Source organism: Pseudophryne corroboree, chromosome 2 (genome assembly GCF_028390025.1).
Source record: "Pseudophryne corroboree isolate aPseCor3 chromosome 2, aPseCor3.hap2, whole genome shotgun sequence".
Taxonomy (NCBI): domain Eukaryota; kingdom Metazoa; phylum Chordata; class Amphibia; order Anura; family Myobatrachidae; genus Pseudophryne; species Pseudophryne corroboree.
In genome coordinates, this window is record NC_086445.1 from 249368450 (window position 1) to 249391474 (window position 23025).

At 47.4% G+C, this 23025-nt stretch overlaps 1 protein-coding gene across 7 annotated transcripts in view; it reads left to right on the plus strand.

The window, feature by feature from the left end:
• The window catches only part of SLC39A5 (solute carrier family 39 member 5), a 126249-nt gene that overhangs the window by 36644 nt on the left and 66580 nt on the right, over positions 1–23025 (plus strand). For all 7 annotated transcript variants that reach the window (XM_063952646.1, XM_063952645.1, XM_063952647.1 and 4 more), the window contains exon 4: positions 11331–11535. In XM_063952646.1, the coding sequence (XP_063808716.1) occupies positions 11331–11535 (205 nt within the window). The remainder of the gene's footprint in view (positions 1–11330; positions 11536–23025) is intronic.

Here is a 23025-nt window from a genome sequence, read left to right on the forward strand (position 1 = left end):
TTTTATATAGTGCCCTGCGGCCGTGGCATCAAAAATCCAACTAGTCACCCCTGGCCGGGGTACCCTGGGGGAGTGGGGACCCCTTCAATCAAGGGGTCCCCCCCCCAGCCACCCAAGGGCCAGGGGTGAAGCCCGAGGCTGTCCCCCCCCCATCCAATGGGCTGCGGATGGGGGGGCTGATAGCCTTTGTTGTAAATGAAAAGATATTGTTTTTAGTAGCAGTACTACAAGTCCCAGCAAGCCTCCCCCGCATGCTGGTACTTGGAGAACCACAAGTACCAGCATGCGGCGGAAAAACGGGCCCGCTGGTACCTGTAGTACTATTACTAAAAAAATACCCAAATAAACACAAGACACACACACCTTGAAAGTAAAGATTTATTACATACATGCACACAAACATACATACATACTTACCTTATGTTCACACGCAGGTCGGTCTTCTTCTCCAGTAGAATCCAAGGGGTACCTGTTGAATAAATTACACTCACCAGATCCAGGGTCCCAGGCTCCTCGTCGCATCCATGTGTAATCCACGTACTTGAATAAAATAACAAAACGGATACCCGAGCCACGAACTGAAAGGGTCCCCATGTTTTCACATGGGACTCCTTTCCCCGAATGCCAGAAACCCACTCTGACTTCTGTCTAAGTGGGTTTCTTCAGCCAATCAGGGAGCGCTACGTTGTAGCACTCTCCTGATCGGCTGTGTGCTCCTGTACTGAGTGACAGGCGGCACACGGCAGTGTTACAATGTAGCGCCTATGCGCTCCATTGTAACCAATGGTGGGAACTTTCTGCCCTGCGGTTGACCTAAAGTGACGTCACCGCTGAGCAGAAAGTTCCCACCATTGGTTACAATGGAGCGCATAGGCGCTACATTGTAACACTGCCGTGTGCCGCCTGTCACTCAGTACAGGAGCACACAGCCGATCAGGAGAGTGCTACAACGTGGCGCTCCCTGATTGGCTGAGGAAACCCACTTAGACAGAAGTCAGAGTGGGTTTCTGGCATTCGGGGAAAGGAGTCCCATGTGAAAACATGGGGCCCCTTTCAGTGCGTGGCTCGTTTGTCCGTTTTTTTATTTTAATCAAGTACCTGGATTACAAATGGATTTGAAGAGGACCGATCTACACTGGATTTTGTGAGTATAATTTTTTCTACAGGTACCCCATGGATTCTACTGGACAAGAGGACCGACCTGCGTGTGAACATAAGGTAAGTATGTATGTATGTTTGTGTGCATGTATGTAATAAATCTTTACTTTCAAGGTGTGTGTGTCTTGTGTTTATTTGGGTATTTTTTTAGTAATAGTACTACAGGTACCAGCGGGCCCGTTTTTCCGCCGCATGCTGGTACTTGTGGTTCTCCAAGTACCAGCATGCGAGGGAGGCTTGCTGGGACTTGTAGTACTGCTACTAAAAACAATGGCCCTCATTCCGAGTCGTTCGCTCGGTATTTTTCTTCGCATCGCAGCGTTTTTCTGCTTAGTACGCATGCGCAATGTTCGCACTGCGACTGCGCCAAGTAATTTTGCTATGAAGATAGTATTTTTACTCACGGCTTTTTCTTCGCTCCGGCGATCGTAGTGTGATTGACAGGAAATGGGTGTTACTGGGCGGAAACACTGCGTTTTATGGGCGTGTGGATAAAAACGCTACCGTTTCCGGAAAAAACGCGGGAGTGGCTGGAGAAACGGAGGAGTGTCTGGCCGAACGCTGGGTGTGTTTGTGACGTCAAACCAGGAACGACAAGCACTGAACTGATCGCAGATGCCGAGTAAGGTTGAAGCTACTCAGAAACTGCTAAGTAGTTTGTAATCGCAATATTGCGAATACATCGTTCGCAATTTTAAGAAGCTAAGATTCACTCCCAGTAGGCGGCGGCTTAGCGTGTGTAACTCTGCTAAAATCGCCTTGCGAGCGAACAACTCGGAATGAGGGCCAATATCTTTTCATTTACAACAAAGGCTATCAGCCCCCCCATCCGCAGCCCATTGGATGGGGGGGGACAGCCTTGGGCTTCACCCCTGGCCCTTGGGTGGCTGGGGGGGGGGGGGACCCCTTGATTGAAGGGGTCCCCACTCCCCCAGGGTACCCCGGCCAGGGGTGACTAGTTGGATTTTTGATGCCACGGCCGCAGGGCACTATATAAAAGTGACCCCGGCTGTGGCATTATCTGTCCAGCTAGTGGAGCCCGGTGCTGGTTTTAAAAATACGGGGGACCCCTACTCTTTTTGTCCCCCGTATTTTTGGAACCAGGACCAGGCGCAGAGCCCGGTGCTGGTTGCTTAAATATGGGGGAACCCCTGTCATTTTTCCCCCCATATTTCTGCAACCAGGATCGGCTCAAAGAGCCCGAGGCTGGTTATGCTTAGGAGGGGGGACCCCACGCAATTTTTTTATTAATTTTACACTGTTTAATTTAAAAAAAAAAAAAAAATGAACCCCAGCACGGATCACACAGATCCGGCCGAGATTCATTTTTAAAAAGTCGGCAGTGTTTTGCTAATCACTGCCGTAAAAATAGAAAAAAAAACACGAATGACATCGACATCGGAACAAAAGAAAAACCCGAATACGACAGCTTAGTAAATTAGTCGTAATCAATTCAAAAAGTTGCAGTTTTACACTTTCGATGTCATTCGTGATTGAACTTTGACCTTTTTCCGAAAATTACGAATGTTAGTAAATTTACCCCATAGTGCCCATTACACATATGTTGCACATTATTAATACATTTTTACATGACACACATAATGCCCCTTACACATATGTTGCACATTATTAATACATTTTTACATGACACACATAATGCCCCTTACACATATTCTGAACACTACTGCACAACCAACCCACTCACATGCACACAGCACTCACACTGCCACTAACACTGTGACCTCTGCCTCTGCTTGTATACAGATGTGTCCTCATAAATCCAGCCTCAGTGCTAACATCGGCACCTTTTTTTTTTTTTATGAAAATGCATCTTATTTGCATTGCTATGTGGCTAGGATGCACAATCAGATTCTGCTGATTAAAATGATATGCAGCATGCCTATATATTGTGTGAGACTGTGGCTGTATCTGCATAAGAAATGCTACACACAGAATATAGGCATGCCGCATATCATTTTAATCAGCAGAAGCTGCTGATGCCCCTAGGCATATCAAATGCCCTAGGCAATTGCCTAGTTTGCCTATGCCTATGGCCGGCTCTGCCTATAGTCACAGGTATAACGGACACAGGACACCTCCGGTTCGCCAGTTCCCCATCCAGGGCTGGGAGCCATAGACTCTTTGCTGAGCGCTTGGCTCAGTCTCTCTTCTTGAGGATCCACACACTGAGGGGTTTCAACTGCTGGACTTTTCAGGAATAGACATGATTCGGTCTTGCAGGTCCTCTGGGTGCCGAGTTCTGGTTCCCATGCTGTGATCCTGCACCCTTTCTGGTAATTGCATCAATGACTTACATAAGTTTCTCCCCTGTTCATATCTCACACAGTAGTCATCCCTCTGGAAGCATCCACGGGTCCAAGCGGATAGAGGACAGGATGTTCAATTGGCTTTGGATCGGCCTCCTCAGTTCTCAGGGCCTTGGTCGGCATCCTGGTCAAAACCGTCTCTTTTCTTTAACATCCTAGGGGATACTGGGATGGTCTTAGTACCATGGGGTATAGCTGAGGTCCATTCCAGCCTGGCACTTTAAAAATTCTTCAGAGTTTGCTATACCCCTCCTACAGACTCAGTTTAGAAAAATGTGCCCAAAGAGCCGGGTGAATTCTCTGGAGCTCCAGAGAGTTTTCTTCAAAGTTTTTTTAGTTTGTTATTTTCAGGCAGCACTGGCTGGCACCAGTCTGCCTGCATCGTGGGACCTAGCGGGTCCCTGGTTCACTTGGCAGCATATACCCACACTGGCGCTGACACAGCAAAGGGGTTTTAACCCCATTTTCTGTAACTTAAAGAGAGTTGCCAGTATAATAATGTACAGGGACCACGCGCCATTATCAGGGTGGGGCTTTCCCCTGAGAGTAGTATCAGCGGCTCAGAGGCGCCATTTCCTGCTGCATCACACTGTCACGTCTAGCAAAGTTTGAGGATCCGGCAGCTGAGATTTGCCCGAGGAGGTGGCAGGCTGTGAATGAACGAGATGAGGGGGCTGGATATAGTTCCTTCGCATGGGACACGGAGCAATGAAGAACGTAGGCGGGGTTTGAGAGTCAATGGAAAGTATTTATGTACAGGGTTGAGGTAGAGAACCTAGGCTGGAGCACGATGGTTAAGGAACGTAATTGCGGATAAAGAACTGCGGGTTGTGGCTTGAAAGACGAGGTTGTGATTAATGAGCTGCGGAACTGTGGATAGTGGTTAAAGATGTGGCTGGAGGCGAAGAACTGTGGATTGTGATTGAAAGACGAGACTGTAGATGATGAACTGTGGAACTGTGGATGGTGGTTGCAGACGTGGCTGGAGACAAGGACTGTGAACTGTGGTTTGGAAAACGAGGCTGAAGATAATAATCTGCCCAAAGAGTCTTACTGGACCGGGTTTTCCAGGAGCGTTTCCACAGGCAGTAGCAGGCTAGAAACGGCAGGGCTGCAGCAGCAACAGAGAACTGACCAAGCAGGATCAGGAGGAACCAGAATACAGCAAGAATCCTGGGAGCACAGGCTAAAGCACCTACAACAGGGTTGTAACTTGAACCACTGGCGTCCCTGTCCTAAACCAGCCCCCTTTTAAAGGGAGAGCTTCCCCTGGATTGGCTGGAAGAAACAGGAATCAGGAACTATGCTTAAAACTTGGTCTCCAACATGGCAGCGCCCAGTAATGCAGACCTTTTTGTAAAGCCCATTGCTTACTGCCCCTGGTCTCCTAGCAATGGCTCAGCAAGAGCGACCCGCTGTAGCGGCGTCCCGCAGTTACGAGCGGACCGCCGCTACTGCTTCCCACGGATCCGGCGCAGCAGCCCACCTCCGCCGCTGCCCGCACATCGCCAAGGAAGCCAGCCCCGCGGCCCCAGCGTACCGGTAAGACTCCGGATGCTGACACACACTACAGTCTGCATTCCGGGATGAGCTGCTCTTCCAAGGACAATCAAAAACATCTTAAACTGGTACATGAGGGGTTTATAGAAGGGGGGAGCAATATATTGTCTGTAAAAACTAGTTACCTTATCTAAGGCTCTATTTTTCTGCCCGGCAAAGCACTGCTTTAGCTGATTGAGGCAGGAGTGTGCTGGTTTATCTCCCTCTCTGTGTCTCTCCATCCAGGTTGTAAGCTGGGTTACTGTGTATATTTCACTGCTCCTGTGTGTGTGTTCTGCTGTATAAACATGTCTGGCAAGACAGTTATATGTCAGTCCTGTAGCACAAAGTTTTCCCCCACCCCAGGGTTATCCCTGTTGTGTACTCAGTGCAGTCTCCCTTCACAGGGAAGCAGTACACAGGGACCAGAATGGCTGGATTCAGTTTAAGGGATGATGTCTAACATATTATCTGAACTGGCTGCTGCCAGGCAGGAAAGACAAATGTTTAAAAAAATTATGGATGATTTCCTGGTTCAGACGTCTGATTTCAGACCTGCCTCTCATCCCCCTATGCTGGTTTCTCAGAAACGCACACTGCCCCATGTGCTCCAGTCTGACTCTGATGCTGAGATGCGAGATTTGGAGGAAGGGGAAGTAGAGGTTGATAAAGGAGACAGTACTCTGTCTCAGGGTGTGGAAGCGCTTATCTATTCTATTAGAGAGGTCCTGAACATCCCTGATAAAGAGGCAAAACCTGATGAGGAATTGTTTTTAATATAAAACAAAAGTCTACTGCCACCTTTCCTGTCTCTAAGGAATTAAACACCCTTTTTAAAGAGACGTGGGTTAATCCTGACAAGATATTTCAAACCCCTAAGCGGTTGCTATCCTCCTTCCTTTTCCTCCCTGAGGATAGGAAGGTGTGGGAGAATCCTCAAGCTGTGGATACCTCAGTGTCCAGGCTGTCACGTAAAATTGTACTGCCTGTACCTGGTGCTATCTCCTTAAAAGACCCTGCTGATCGTAAGATTGAGACTACACTCAAATCTATTTACACTGCAGTGGGAGTCGCACAAAAACCCACCATTGCTTATGGATGGATCTCTAGGGCCATTGTTAAATGGTCTGGTAATGTGATAGAGGGATTTGACACTATGCCTCAAGATGAACTGCTCCTACAACATATTCAGGATTCTGCTAACTTCATGAGTGAGGCAATCAAAGAGATTGGCCTAATCAATTCACGTGCCACAGCTATGGCTGTGTCGGCTCGCAGGGCACTATGACTGCGACAGTGGACAACAGATACTGAGTCCAAGACGGGTGTGGAGAATCTTCCCTTCACAGGGGAGGCTCTGTTTGGTGAGGAACTAAACAAGTGGATTTCACAAGCAATGGCTGGTAAGTCCACCTATCTGCTGTCTGCGGCTCCTTCAGCTAGACGGGTTTACCCCGGCCCCTCTCTACAGTCCTTTCGTGTGGTCCGATTCAGAGGCCAGAGCCAGGGGTGCCTCAAATGCAGCTAGAGGAAATCGAGGTAAATCTCGCAGACCAGCGGCTGCTGGATCACTGGAGCAGAATTCAGGTTCTTCCTCAACGAAGCCCTCCGCATGACGGTTGGCCCCAGCTGCAGGGGGACTTTCAGGTGGGTGCTCGATTCAATATTTCCAACAGGTTTGGGCGGAGTCTTGCCGGGATCCTTGGGTGAGAGACCTAATCTCACAAGGATACCGGTTGGAGTTTCAGAAACTCCCTAATTACAGGTTCTTCAAGTCGGGCTTACCAGTTTCAAATGTGGCAAGAGTTACCATGCAAGACGCAATACAAAAACTGCTGTTAACGCAAGTTATTGTCCCAGTCCCTCCTCTACTTCAAAACAAAGGGTTTTATTCAAGCCTTTTTGTGGAACTGAAGCTGGATGGTTCGGTACGACCGATCTTGAACCTCAAATCTCTGTACCCGTACCTACAGGTGTTCAAGTTCAAAATGGAATCTCTGAGAGCAGTTGTCTCTGGCCTAGAGGAAGGAGAGTTCCTGGTATCCCTGGATATCAAGTATGCGTAACTTCACATCCCGATCTGGCCGCCTCATCAGGCTTACATCAGATTTGCGCTGCAGGTCAGCCACTTCCAGATTCGGGCCTTGCCTTTTGGTCTCCCCATGGCACCGAGAGTGTTCACAAAGGTTATGGTGGAGGTGATAGTGCAACTCCGCGTGTTGGAGTTGAACATTGTCTCGTACTTGGATGATCTCCTCATAAAAGCTGTGTCCAGGGCTCAGTTGTTGGAAAGCATCAACCTGACTATGTACTTTTCACAGGTCATGGGTGGATTTCCCAATCTACAAAAATCACACCTGGAGCCTTCGCAGAGACTTCAGTTCCTGGGGATGATACTGGACACAGTATCTCAGAAGGTGTTCCTGCCTATGGACAAAGCCTTGACAATACAGTCTATGGTCCACTCCGTTCTGAAACCAAACAAGATCTCGGTGCATCATTGCATCTACCTACTAGGCAAGATGGTGGCCTCCTACGAGGCTATTCAGTACGGAAGATTCCATACCCATCCGTTCCAGCTAGGCTTGCTGGACAAGTGGTCATGGTCACCAGAGGTTATCCCTTTCCCCAAAGGCAAGGATCTATCTTCGATGGTGGTTGCAGATCTCTCACCTAGTGGAGGGCCGACTGTTTGGAATTCAGTCATGGATTCTGTTGACAACGGATGCAAGCCTCCGCGATTGGGAGGCTGTGACGCAAGAAACTCAGGTTTTAGGGAAGGTGGTCTCCCCAAGAGGCTTCTCTTCCAATAAACATTCTGGAACTCTGGGCAATTTACAATGCCCTTCTGCAAGCCTCTTACTTCCTTCAACATCAGGCCATACAGGTCCAGTCGGACAACGCCACAGCAGTGGCGTACATAAACCGACAGAGAGGAACAAAAAGCAGGGCTGGAAGTGTCCAGGATACTCCTCTGGGTGTAACACAACACCAAGGCCATGTTGGCCACATTCATTCCGGGAGTAGACAACTGGGAAGCAGACTTTCTCAGCAGATGCGATCTGCACTTGGGGGAATGGGGCCTTCACCCGCAGGTGTTTCAAATGTTGGTTCAACGGTGGGGCTGCCCACTGATCGACATGATGGCTTCTCGCCTCAACAAGAAGCTGTATTGCTACTGCTCCAGGACAAGGGATCCACATGCTGCAGCGGTGGATGCTCTGGCAGCGCCGTGGGTTTACCACTTCATCTATCTGTTCCCTCCACTTCCTATTATTCCTAGAGTTCTCAAAAGACTAAAACGGGAAAGCGTTCAGGCAATTCATATTGCCCCGGATTGGCCTCGCAGGGCTTGGTATGCAGATCTCCTGGCCATGTCCCTCGAGTATCCCTGGCCTCTAGCGTTTCAAGAAGATCTTCTTCAGCATGGGCCATTCATCTATCCAGACTTACCGCGGCTTCGTTTGATGGCATGGAGGTTGAAAGTGAGATTTTAGCCAGGAAAAGGCTTCCAGCCAAGGTTATCTCGACTATGGTCCAGGCCAGGAAGGTGGTAACATCGAAACATTACTACCGCATATGGAAGAAATATGTTTCTTGGTGTGAGGGTCGACAGTATTCTGTAGATTTTCATCTTGGCCGGTTCTTACTCTTCCTCCAGGCAGGTTTGGATATGGGGCTCCGTTAAAGTTCAAGTCTAGGCCTTGTCTATCTTCTTCCAAAGGCAGTTGGCTGTGATCCCAGAGGTCCAGGCATTTTTGAAGGGTGTCCTTCATATTCAACCTCCCTTTTGGTCCTAACCTTGATCCAATTGGATTGGTTTGAACCATTACATAGGGTGGACATGAAGTATTTGACTTGGAAGACTGTCATGTTGTTGGCCTTGGCCTCTGCAAGGCGTGTTTAGGAATTGGAGGCCTTATCCTGTAAGAGCCCTTATCTGGTGTTCCACGAAGATAGGGCGGAGCTCATGACTCGCCCACAGTTTTTGCCTAAGGCGGTGTCTGCGTTTCACATCAATCAGCCGATAGTGGTTCCCGTGGTGTCTGACACGTCAGTTACGCCAAAGTCCCTTGACGTGGTTCGGGCTTTGAAGATTTATGTCAAGAGAACGGCTCGTCACAGGAAATCTGACTTGCTTTTTGTTCTCTATGACGCTGCCAGAATTGGATGTCCTGCTTCAAAGCATCCAACAGGCTTACTCTTTGGCATCCTTGCTGCTGCCGAGATCTGTTCAGGCCCACTCCACATGGTCAGCGGGTTCTTCATGGGCGGCTGCCCGGGGTGTCTCTGCTGTACAGTTGTGCCGAGCAGCTACTTGGTCTGGTTCGAACATGTTTGTAAAGTTTTACAAGTTTGATACCTTGGCTAAAGAGGACCTTCAGTTTGGTCACTCGGTTTTTCCGGGGTCTAAGCACTCTCCCACCCGGTCTGGGACCTTTGAAACTTCCCCCATTGTACTAAGACCATCCCAGTATCCCCTAGGACATTAGAGAAAATAGGAAATTACCGGTAGGTATTAAAATCTTTTCTCGTAGTCCGTAGGGGATACTGAGCGCCAGCCTCTGTGCTTCATTTAATTTCCTGCAACCTTGTTCTTGTATTTCTTGGTTGGGTCTGCTTTTGCTGTCCCTTGTTTCAAGTTGTGGTTACCATGGCTATCCTCTTGTTGTGTTGTGTGCTGGTTCGGTTCTCATCACTTTTTGTGTCTATTTTCCTTCTCTCAAAGGGCCTAATTCAGACCTGATCGCTGCTGTGTGTCTTCGCACAGCAGCCAAACAGGTCTGTACTGCGCATGCGCCTGCGCATGCCAGACAGCTGACGGCCGTCTCAGCCCTGTTTTCGCCTCTGCCTGATTGACAGGCAGAGGCAGTTGCTGGGTGGGAGGGGGCGGGCCTGCAGCATTTGGCTGGCGTTTTATGGGTGCAATCTGGGCAGGGCAGACGTGCCCAGACCATGTGGGGGCGGGCCGTGGCAGCTGCATGATGTCACACACAGCCACTGCGTCCCAGACAGCAACGAGTAGCTCCTTGCTAGTGCGCAGGAGCGATGCTTTCGTACTTGTGTGGCGGGGTAGGGCCTGACATGCGGGGCGGACTAACCCTGTGCTGGGCGTCCCCCCACATGTCAGGGAAGCTGATCGTAGATGTGCTAAATTTAGGTCTGAATTAGGCCCAAAGTATGTCCGTCTCCTCGGGCATAGTTTTCCTAGACTGAGTCTGCAGGAGGGGCATACAGGGGAGGAGCCAGCATGCTCTGAAGAATGTTTTAAGTGCCAGGCTCCAATGGACCCCATCTATACCCAATGGTACTAAGACCATCCTATGGACTACGAGAAAAGGAATTACCGGTAGGTATTAAATTCCTATTTTCTTAAGGGATGGCTCTGGTGACCTCCGTCCTACAGTCAGGATTTTCCACAGAGCCTGGGAGACTGCTCCGGCCTGATATTTTTTAGAGCGCTTGGTGATCCTTCCTTTTCTAGAAGAAGGGTCTTGGCTCTGTCAGTCCGTTTTTTCACAGTCAGCAGGATCAATTGTCAGTCATCTGATCCTTCTCAGGCCTGTCTTCCTGTTCAACTTCTATTGATAAGCCCAGTTACTCTGAGGGGCATGTCCTAGGTACCTCGGGCCCTCCACTCGGCTCCTTTTGACCGTAGGACACAGGGCAGCTGTGTTGGCTCCCCTGGTGGACCTTTGTCCCCTTGCTACTGTTTCTTTCAGACAGGCCGATTCCTTGCACTGGCTTGGACTTCTTGTGGTTTCTAGATTCTGGGATCACCTGGGCATGGTCCTTCAGGCCTTTCTGTTGTGACTCCGGTGGTATCCTCGTTGTTGTTCTGTGGACTCTCCGCAGGCCTATGGGCGGGCCTCTGGATGATCACTGTTCAGACTCCCACAGATGCTTCATCACCCATTCGCTGAACTGCTTTAATGGCGAAGGTTATGTCCCCTGCGGAGGTTTCTGCTCCTTCTTCCTGTGGGAACTTCTTCCTATATGTGGTGGTGTGTGGCCGGTCATCCTGTGAGTGTATCTCTAATGGTGATGTGGTTTTCCTGTCTCCTCTTTTCCCGCTTCTGCCCGGGCTTGCTAAGTAAAACTGGTGGGCCTTGGATTGGGGGTGGGATATAGGGGACAGGGAAGCTGAGGCATGCTGTGCTGAGAAGAAGAAAGTAACTCTTCTTGGTGCCTGCCTCGCTCCCTAACCAGCCTATACCCAGTGTAATGAATCCTATGCCCCCTATGGGCTCAAATAAATGGATTTAACAAAGTAAGAAGAACATTAATCCGATTTCATTTCCATAGTGACACTGTAAATAGCTCCTCAGATAGAGCACCTCAGGAATACACAGAACATCCATCAACAATGAAGCCAGAGCACAGAAAGTCCACGATGCATATTGGCAAAGAAATTAATGTACCCCGACTACATGGACAATGGCCCCACGGAGACATTCTACAGCAGCTACTACAACTTCATCATACTGACAAGGGTCATCAACATGAAGATGTAAGTCAGCTTGCATTGCAAGACTTTCGAGAAGAATAAATGTATATCCTGAATGATCTATGTAATATGCCAGGCAATACCCTAGAAACATGTAACATGCTTAGTAATTGTTTAACAATATGTAGTGCTTGCAAATCTAATATTACCAATAATTGCTTAGTGTCCCTGCAGCACACATCATTAACATGTGCACTGCCAGGATACTGGCAACATAATGGCACATTAGCCTGTCTCATAAGCTGGCCATACACCAGAACATTTTTGTTCCAACCAGTTGGCTGTTTGGAATGATACACAACCAGTGTGTGAGAGCAAACTATAATCAGCTGTTTGCTCCCACACGCCAAAAAAGGCAAAAAACAGTCGTTCCAACTAGCTGGAAAAATCACACGTTTGCAACTAATCGTTCTAGTGTAGGGGAAACTTTATCCCCAACTGAACAATAAGAATGTGTACAGTAGCCAGCAGTGTCCGCCTACTTTTATGACAGTCACCAATCCTCCACATAGGACAGCCTCTCGGAGAGCTGGTACCGCAGCCAGGCTTGGACTGGCACACAGGGGTACAGGAAAAACCACCGGTGGGCCCCACTGCCTGGGCCCACACCTCCACCTCTAAGTTTCAGGTTCTAGACTGTGCACTTGAATTATACATTATACATATGTTACCTTATACTGGACTATGGTGTATTTTCTATACAGTGCATTGCCGTTATTAATCTGGTACATTATCATGCATACAGCAGCTGAATTTTCTGTATATATTTATGATGGGGCCCAGACGTTGCACTCTCTAATGGTTAGTCAAACCAATAAGGTGGCAGGTCACACCCATTCTGCAGACTGGCCACACCCCTAAACATGGGCCTCTACCACTGCATTCCCCCGGTGGGCCCCTCATGCCCTAGTCCGACACTGACCGCAGCTGCTACTGCTTCACTGCATCTTAGCCTGGGCACCACCTGGAGTGGTGGTGCTGGCAGGGGGCGACATTCTGGAGAGATGCTGCTCCTGACACAGATAGCTGTGTGCTGGTGGCAGGAGGGAGAGACAGCAGCAGGTTAGTCCAAAGGGGTTGGGTTTGGGATCCCAGGCAGTCGGGATCCCGACGGTCAGCATGCTGACGCCGGGATCCCGGCCCCCAGAATGCCGACAGGGGGGAGCGCAATATAGTCCACTTGTGGACTCACTGTACTCACCCCGCAGCGGGCTCGGTGGCTCATTGCGCTCTCCACAGGTTGTATTCCCACTCTGTGGGTGTCGTGGACACCCAAGAGTGGGAATAGCCCTCGGCCCCATGCCAGCATTCTGGCATCCGGGATCACTGCGTCGATATTCTGACCGCCGGGATCCCGACCACCATCCCGTCCAAAGTGTACATTTTAACATTTTCAAAATAATGACTAGACATACAAAAGTTTTTTCTTTGTCCCCCTACTTCTGTGACATCACAGGTTAGTGAGAAGTTGGCTGATGTACAAAAAAAAGTATCCGGTTGATCTACAGTAAAAAGATAAACTGTAAATACGTGAACCCCAAAAAGGCAGACAGTGCTTAAGGTTGACAGGTTCAAAAGGTTGACACACATATGGTCGACACAAGTTTTTGTTTTTTACTTTTTCATCATTTACCATCCATGTGGCCTATGATAGGAAATAGTAACCTGTGCCGAGCGCAGCAGTAGCAGAATGAGGCACCTTGCCCGAAGCCTGAAGAGCGTACTCGTTTACACTAATTTGGCTCAGATAAAATGTCAAAATGACACAAAAAAATTGTGTTGACAATTTTTATGTCGAGTTTTATACCTGTTGACCTTTTTTATTGTCGACCTTTTTTATTCTATGTCGACCTTTTGCATGTTGACTATTTGGGGTCGACCTATCTTCTTTTTACTGTAGATCTATTAAACTACACCCTTGAAAAAGTTGGCAGGTTGGCTGGTCTGATGAAAAAGTTAGTTAGCTGTGTGTGGCCCTGTTTTAGTTGGATGGTTGGTCAGTTGGATAGTTGGAGGAAAGTTGGTCTGATGTATGACCAGTTAAGGGCCCTGATTTGATTCTAACCTGGAGAGGCTGAGCTGCTTTATTGTCACAAATAGACTTTTGTGCACTGCAGGTCATCCATTCTAATGCTAGCCATAGACCAGAACGATATCGTTTCAACCAGCCAAGTTTTTTGACTGGTTGGAATGATAATCTGGCAGTGTATGGGAGCAAACGATAATCAGCTCCCACACACAAGTTTAAGTTTGATTTTCCCCAACTAATAGTTCTAGTGTAGAGGGAACTGTGCCCAATAGCAACATTTTGAAGGGCGCCTGTAGCAATGCTTCAAGAGAGACACCTCTCCACAGCAATTTTTCTTTTTTTGCCTCATAATAGTATCCTAGTTCATTTTCTGAACCATAGTAGTGCCTTAGTTAATGTTATGCCCCATAGTAGTGCCCTAGTATATTTTATGAACCACAGTAGTGCTCTAATTCACATTATGTCACATTGTAGGGCTGCCAGTAAACATTGCGCAACACAGTACCCCTAATTTACATTATGATACAGTTCATATTATGCCACACTACAGTGCCTCCACTTTATATTGTGCCACATTACAGTGCTTTAGTTTCAATTATGTAACAGTATAATGCCCTCCAGTTCATTTTATACCACATTACAATGAGCAGGTTCAGGGGCATAACGAGATATATTGTAGCCCCCAAGGTAGAAGTTTGTAAGTGCCCCTATGTATCTGCCAATGGTGAAAAAATGTATACTGTGCCACACATGTAACTTTGACAGGGAAGGTGGGCCCCTCTCAGGTGTGGGCCCCATAACAGCTGCACTACCTGCACCTATGGTAGCTACGCCCTTGCCCCCAACTGAACGATAAGTAGACTGACACTGACTGGCAGTATCCGCCTACTTCTGTCAACCATTCTTGTGACCATCACTGCCGGGCTGCACCTGTCAGCCCCAGATCAGCGACGGTGGATCCCCTCCGGCAGCATCATGATTTGCGTGCCCCTGCGGGTCACTAGCGAGACCCATCGCCACCCCCCCTTCCCCTCATCGGCCCTGCTGCAGCTAGCGATGACATGCTGTATTCTGCAGTATGTCACGTGGCTACCACCATCGGACACGGCATCAGCAAGTGTGTATGCACTTGCTGAATTCAGGGTCCCATCTGCAGCAATGTCGGGCTGGGTATACAGCTTACTCTATGAGGTGCTATAGGAATCTCCAAGAATTGATACATCTTCCCTACAGTGGTAGGACTAGGTTAATATATTGGTTGGTTTCATCTGCTGTGACCAAAGTTCAAAATTAGAAATTACAATTTCTTGCACTGTCTGTGAGGAGGAGGTAGAACCACCAATGTGTGTATGTATATTATTATTATTTTTTTCATTCAAAACATGCAGAAGTAGGCACTTACTGTCCGCCTACTTCTGTGACATCACAAGTTGGGGAGAAGTTGGCGGGTCTGCTGAAAAAGTTGGATGGTTGGCTGGGCTCATAAAAAAGTTGGTTAGGTGTGTTGGGCAGCGTTTTAGATGGACTGACAAGTTGGACGGTTGGTCATTTGGATGGCTGGAGGAAAGTTGATCTGATATATGGCTAGCATTAGATGTCATACTGACATTCATCACCATTTTCCCCATCACTGCTGCTGGAAGCTCACAACACTGGCAGAATGGAATCACTGCATGCCCACACAAATGGGGTTTGAAATTGCATAAGGCATGGTCATCTAGGATTCCCTGCAGGTAACTCTGGAAATGCAAATCTGCCCTTGCACACTCGGAAAAACTGTACACAAGGTTTGGTGCACATAAACCAAGAACTTGTCCCAGTTATAAAAGTTCTATTCTGTAATAAAAGTAACTATTACTATAAACTAGGTGATTCATCGCGCCCTACGGGCACTCTTCACACCATCGTAAGGGGCTACGCCCCCTAAACCCCTGCACGCCCGTTGTGCATGAAATCTTAGTATTTTGGGGGTCATTCCGAGTTGATCGCTCGCTAGCAACTTTTTGCTGGCTTGCGATCAAATAGTCGCCGCCTATGGGGGAGTGCATTTTCACTTTGCATGTGTGCGAATGCGCGTGCTGCCGACCGGGCCGAAAAAATTGTGTGCAGTTTTTAAGTAGCTCTAGATTTACTCAGCCCTTGCGATCATTTCAGCGTGTCTGGTCCGGATTTGACGTCAGACACCCGCTATGCAAACGCCTGGACACGCCTGCGTTTTTTCAACCACTCCCTGAAACCGGTCAGTTGACACCCATAAACGCCCTCTTCCTGTCAATCGCTGTGCGTTTGGCTGTGCGAATGGATTCTTTGTTAAAGCCATCGCTCAGCAACAAACCGCTTGTACTCGTACAACGTGCCTGCGCATTGCAGTGCATACGCATGTGCAGTTTAGCCGTGGTTGAGATGATCGCTGCGCTGCAAAAAGTTGATAGCGAGCGATCAACTCGGAATGACCCCCTTTATGCAACAGGCCTGCAATCATAATTGTGTTAGTGGTTAAATATTGCATGGCCAAATGGCGTGCGATGGTCAAGAGGACGTAACTCTTTGCAAAGGCGTGAATAGTGGCTGCAGGCCACGATGAATCACGTAGTGTAGTACAGTCCCTGGTTTGTGATGCAGAAGGGCAGTCCCTGCTACAGACCCGGCCAGCGTTATAAAATGAGTTAGTAGTGTATGCATGATACAGTCCCCGATTAGTAGCAGCAATGCACTGTAGAGAATACACCCTAGTCCTGTGCAGCAGTGTCACACTGGGGCATGTAGGGCCCACCGAGGGAATGCGGTGGTAGGGGGCCATGTTTAGAGGTGTGGCCAGTCTGAAGAGAGGGTGTGGCCTGCCACCTCACTGGTTTGACTAACCATTAGAGAGTGCATGGTCTGGGCCCCTTCATAAATATATACAGTAAATTCAGCTGCTGCATGCATGATAATGTCCCAGATTAATAACGGCAATGCACTGTAGAAAATACACCATAGTCCAGTATAAGGTAACATATGTATAATGCATACCCTCCAACATTTTACACCTAAAAATCGGTACAAATTAGAAAAGGGGGCGTGGTCACGGGTAAAGGGCCACGCCCTTTTCTTATACTGTCAATGGAAGTTTGGAGAGCCAAAAATCGGTACAGACCATAAAAAAAAGGTACTGTACCTGCTAAAAAGGTGCAGTTGGAGGGTATGATAATGTATCATTCAAGTGCAGTCTGGAACCTGATCCTCAGAGCAGGAGGTGGGCCAGTGACGTGCAGTGGGGTGAGGCAGGTGAGGCAGAGCCTTTCCTATCATGCTAACGTTTGGAGGAGAAAAAGAAAAGAGAAACCTGTATTGTTGACGCACTTGAGAAGGACTGATTTATCATAAAATATAACCTTTAATGTAATACTGTACAATTAAAATAGGATATATCGTGTTATCCCAAACTGCAGTGAAACATAACAGTTAAAATCACAAACATAAACAAATATGTGAAGAAAATAAAGAATGTGAATAGAATAATATAAAGCGTGTCCACGTGTGATTATTAATGTATGACACTATTACCACTGTATAATTATCGAATTGTTTCCACCATTCGGTCATTTGGCTTGTATTGAAATTATATCAAAGACTGATTTATTTTATAATGTATTGGAATCCGCTCCTTTGGTATATCATTTTCCACAATATACTGACACAAAATTATCCATCCACTCATCCAAAATACCTCATAGGGTCATTTCCATAATATGGAGGCTGCGAAAATAGGTGGGTACAAATAAATATCAATTACTCTCCAATTAAGGATTATTACATTTCACAGTATCTTTAAATATTGTTGCTCAATATCCACTCTGTCTATAATCTCGGCTATAATATTCAGAGATTTTACTATATTGGGATCCTACACACTCACTGTTTTTACCATTAAAGGAATAATCCTTATTTGTTTGGTTAAGAGTGTGAGTACAGATATTTTGAGGGGTATTAAAATTCCAACTCATATATCAACCAGCCAAATATATTAAGATCCTTCACACTCGCTATTGAGGAATAACCCTTATTTATTTGGTTAGAAGTTTATGCCAATAAAGGAGTAATCCTTATTTATTTGATTCAGAGTGCGAGTATGGTTGTTTTCAGGGGTATTGCAGCAGAGGCGTAGCTAGGGTTTTTGGAGCCCAGGGCAAGATGTACAATGGCACCGCGCCCCCCCCCCCCCCCCCCCAAAAAAAAAAAAAACCACACACAAAAAGAAGCATGTGCACGCACCGAAAAATGGGCGTGGCCACACACCAGTAGGTGTGTGGCCACGCTCCAGAAGGGGTGTAGTCACTGAAAATGGCCCACAGTGCCAGTTACATTGCCCCACAGTGCCAGATACAATGCCCCACAGTGCCGGATACATGCCCCACAGTGCCGGATACATGCCCCACAGTGCCAGTTACATTGCCCCACAGTGCCAATTACATTGCCCCACAGTGCCAGTTACATTGCCCCACAGTGCCGGATACATGCCCCACAGTGCCAGTTACATTGCCCCACAGTGCCAGATACATTGCCCCACAGTGCCAGTTACATTGCCCCATTGTTCCAGATACATGCCCCACAGTGCCAGTTACATGCCCCACAGTGCCAGATACATGCCCCACAGTGCCAGATACATGCCCCACAGTGCCAGTTACATGCCCCACAGTGCCAGATACATGCCCCACAGTGCCAGGCCCCACTCAGTGCCAGTTACATGCCCCATTTGGTGCCAGATACATGCCCCACTGTGCCCGTGCCCCCCCCCCCCCCCCAGTTCACTCACCGGCCACTTATGTGAGGTGAGGAGAGCGCAGCGCCTCTCCTTCCCTTCACCGCTCCGTCCAGGTCTCCCGTCCCGTCTCCGGCGGCTGTGTCTGGTGTCGGTTCGCTAGCCAATCAGAGCTCGCGGACCGGCAGCAAATCAGGAGCCGGTCCGCAAGTTCTGATTGGCTAACGCCGGAGACCGGACACTGCAGCGCTGCTGGCAGCGCTGCTAGTGCTGGCAGCGGCGGTGAGGGGAGGGAGAGACGCTGCACTCTCCTCCCCTCACATTTAGGGTTGACGGGGGCGAGTGGGGCATGATGCCCTGGCCGTCGGCGGCGCCCCCCTCTCCTGGGCCTGCCAAGGCGCCCAGGGCACGTGCCCCACTCGCCCTACCCTAGATATACGCCTCTGTATAGCAATCCCAATTTGAATATCAAACAACCAAATATGTTAGGATCCTTTGCACTCACTATTGAGAAATTCCTCAATAGTGAGTGCAAAGGATCCTAACATATTTGGTTGTTTTGATATTCAAACTGGGATTGCTATACCCCTAAAAACAACCATACTCACACTCTGAATCAAATAAATAAGGATTATTCCTTTAATGGTAAAAACAGTGAGTGTGTAGGATCCCAATATAGTAAAATCTCTGAATATTATAGCCGCGATTATAGACAGAGTGGATATTCAGCAACAATATTTAAAGATACTGTGAAATGTAATAATCCTTAATTGGAGAATAATTGATATTTATTTGTAACCACCTATTTTCGCAGCCTCCATATTATGGAAATGACCCTATGAGGTATTTTGGATGAGTGGATGGATAATTTTGTGCCAGGATATTGTGGAAACTAATATACCAAAGGAGCGGATTCCAATACATTATAAAATAAATAAGTCTTTGATATCATTTCAATACAAGCCAAATAACTGAATGGTAGAAACAATTCGATAATTACACAGTGGTAATAGTGTCATACATTAATAATCACACGTGGACACGCTTTTTAATATTCTATTCACATTCTTTATTTTTTTCACATATTTGTTTATGTTTGTGATTTTAACTAGAGATGAGCGGGTTCGGTTTCTCTGAATCCGAACCCGCCAGAACTTCATGTTTTTTTTCACGGGTCCGAGCGACTCGGATCTTCCCGCCTTGCTCGCTTAACCCGAGCGCGCCCGAACGTCATCATGACGCTGTCGGATTCTCGCGAGGCTCGGATTCTATCGCGAGACTCGGATTCTATATAAGGAGCCGCGCGTCGCCGCCATTTTCACACGTGCATTGAGATTGATAGGGAGAGGACGTGGCTGGCGTCCTCTCCGTTTAGAATTAGAATAGATTAGAGAGACACTTGATTTACTAATTTTGGGGAGCATTAGGAGTACTCAGTAGTGTACAGTGCAGAGTTTTGCTGATAGTGACCAGTGACCACCACTTTTATTTATAATCCGTTCTCTGCCTGAAAAAAGCGATACACAGCACACAGTGACTCAGTCACATACCATATCTGTGTGCACTGCTCAGGCTCAGGCCAGTGTGCTGCATCATCTATATATATTATATATCTGTCTGACTGCTCAGCTCACACAGCTTATAATTGTGGGGGAGACTGGGGAGCACTACTGCAGTGCCAGTTATAGGTTATAGCAGGAGCCAGGAGTACATAATATTATATTAAAATTAAACAGTGCACACTTTTGCTGCAGGAGTGCCACTGCCAGTGTGACTAGTGACCAGTGACCTGACCACCAGTATATAATATTAGTAGTATACTATCTCTTTATCAACCAGTCTATATTAGCAGCAGACACAGTACAGTGCGGTAGTTCACGGCTGTGGCTACCTCTGTGTCGGCACTCGGCAGCCCGTCCATAATTGTATATACCAGTGACCTAACCGTGGTTTTTTTTTCTTTCTTTATACATACATACTAGTTACGAGTATACTATCTCTTTATCAACCAGTCTATATATTAGCAGCAGACACAGTACAGTGCGGTAGTTCACGGCTGTGGCTACCTCTGTGTCGGCACTCGGCAGCCCGTCCATAATTGTATATACCACCTAACCGTGGTTTTTTTTTCTTTCTTTATACATACATACTAGTTACGAGTATACTATCTCTTTATCAACCAGTCTATATATTAGCAGCAGACACAGTACAGTGCGGTAGTTCACGGCTGTGGCTACCTCTGTGTCGGCACTCGGCAGCCCGTCCATAATTGTATATACCACCTAACCGTGGTTTTTTTTTCTTTCTTTATACATACATACTAGTTACGAGTATACTATCTCTTTATCAACCAGTCTATATATTAGCAGCAGACACAGTACAGTGCGGTAGTTCACGGCTGTGGCTACCTCTGTGTCGGCACTCGGCAGCCCGTCCATAATTGTATATACCACCTAACCGTGGTTTTTTTTTCTTTCTTTATACATACATACTAGTTACGAGTATACTATCTCTTTATCAACCAGTCTATATATTAGCAGCAGACACAGTACAGTGCGGTAGTTCACGGCTGTGGCTACCTCTGTGTCGGCACTCGGCAGCCCGTCCATAATTGTATATACCACCTAACCGTGGTTTTTTTTTCTTTCTTTATACATACATACTAGTTACGAGTATACTATCTCTTTATCAACCAGTCTATATATTAGCAGCAGACACAGTACAGTGCGGTAGTTCACGGCTGTGGCTACCTCTGTGTCGGCACTCGGCAGCCCGTCCATAATTGTATATACCACCTAACCGTGGTTTTTTTTTCTTTCTTTATACATACATACTAGTTACGAGTATACTATCTCTTTATCAACCAGTCTATATATTAGCAGCAGACACAGTACAGTGCGGTAGTTCACGGCTGTGGCTACCTCTGTGTCGGCACTCGGCAGCCCGTCCATAATTGTATATACCACCTAACCGTGGTTTTTTTTTCTTTCTTTATACATACATACTAGTTACGAGTATACTATCTCTTTATCAACCAGTCTATATATTAGCAGCAGACACAGTACAGTGCGGTAGTTCACGGCTGTGGCTACCTCTGTGTCGGCACTCGGCAGCCCGTCCATAATTGTATATACCACCTAACCGTGGTTTTTTTTTCTTTCTTTATACATACATACTAGTTACGAGTATACTATCTCTTTATCAACCAGTCTATATATTAGCAGCAGACACAGTACAGTGCGGTAGTTCACGGCTGTGGCTACCTCTGTGTCGGCACTCGGCAGCCCGTCCATAATTGTATATACCACCTAACCGTGGTTTTTTTTTCTTTCTTTATACATACATACTAGTTACGAGTATACTATCTCTTTATCAACCAGTCTATATATTAGCAGCAGACACAGTACAGTGCGGTAGTTCACGGCTGTGGCTACCTCTGTGTCGGCACTCGGCAGCCCGTCCATAATTGTATATACCACCTAACCGTGGTTTTTTTTCTTTCTTTATACATACATACTAGTTACGAGTATACTATCTCTTTATCAACCAGTCTATATATTAGCAGCAGACACAGTACAGTGCGGTAGTTCACGGCTGTGGCTACCTCTGTGTCGGCACTCGGCAGCCCGTCCATAATTGTATACTAGTATCCAATCCATCCATCTCCATTGTTTACCTGAGGTGCCTTTTAGTTGTGCCTATTAAAATATGGAGAACAAAAATGTTGAGGTTCCAAAATTAGGGAAAGATCAAGATCCACTTCCACCTCGTGCTGAAGCTGCTGCCACTAGTCATGGCCGAGACGATGAAATGCCAGCAACGTCGTCTGCCAAGGCCGATGCCCAATGGCATAGTACAGAGCATGTCAAAACCAAAACACCAAATATCAGTAAAAAAAGGACTCCAAAACCTAAAATAAAATTGTCGGAGGAGAAGCGTAAACTTGCCAATATGCCATTTACCACACGGAGTGGCAAGGAACGGCTGAGGCCCTGGCCTATGTTCATGGCTAGTGGTTCAGCTTCACATGAGGATGGAAGCACTCAGCCTCTCGCTAGAAAACTGAAAAGACTCAAGCTGGCAAAAGCACCGCAAAGAACTGTGCGTTCTTTGAAATCCCAAATCCACAAGGAGAGTCCAATTGTGTCGGTTGCGATGCCTGACCTTCCCAACACTGGACGTGAAGAGCATGCGCCTTCCACCATTTGCACGCCCCCTGCAAGTGCTGGAAGGAGCACCCGCAGTCCAGTTCCTGATAGTCAGATTGAAGATGTCAGTGTTGAAGTACACCAGGATGAGGAGGATATGGGTGTTGCTGGCGCTGGGGAGGAAATTGACCAGGAGGATTCTGATGGTGAGGTGGTTTGTTTAAGTCAGGCACCCGGGGAGACACCTGTTGTCCGTGGGAGGAATATGGCCGTTGACATGCCAGGTGAAAATACCAAAAAAATCAGCTCTTCGGTGTGGAGGTATTTCACCAGAAATGCGGACAACAGGTGTCAAGCCGTGTGTTCCCTTTGTCAAGCTGTAATAAGTAGGGGTAAGGACGTTAACCACCTCGGAACATCCTCCCTTATACGTCACCTGCAGCGCATTCATAATAAGTCAGTGACAAGTTCAAAAACTTTGGGTGACAGCGGAAGCAGTCCACTGACCAGTAAATCCCTTCCTCTTGTAACCAAGCTCACGCAAACCACCCCACCAACTGCCTCAGTGTCAATTT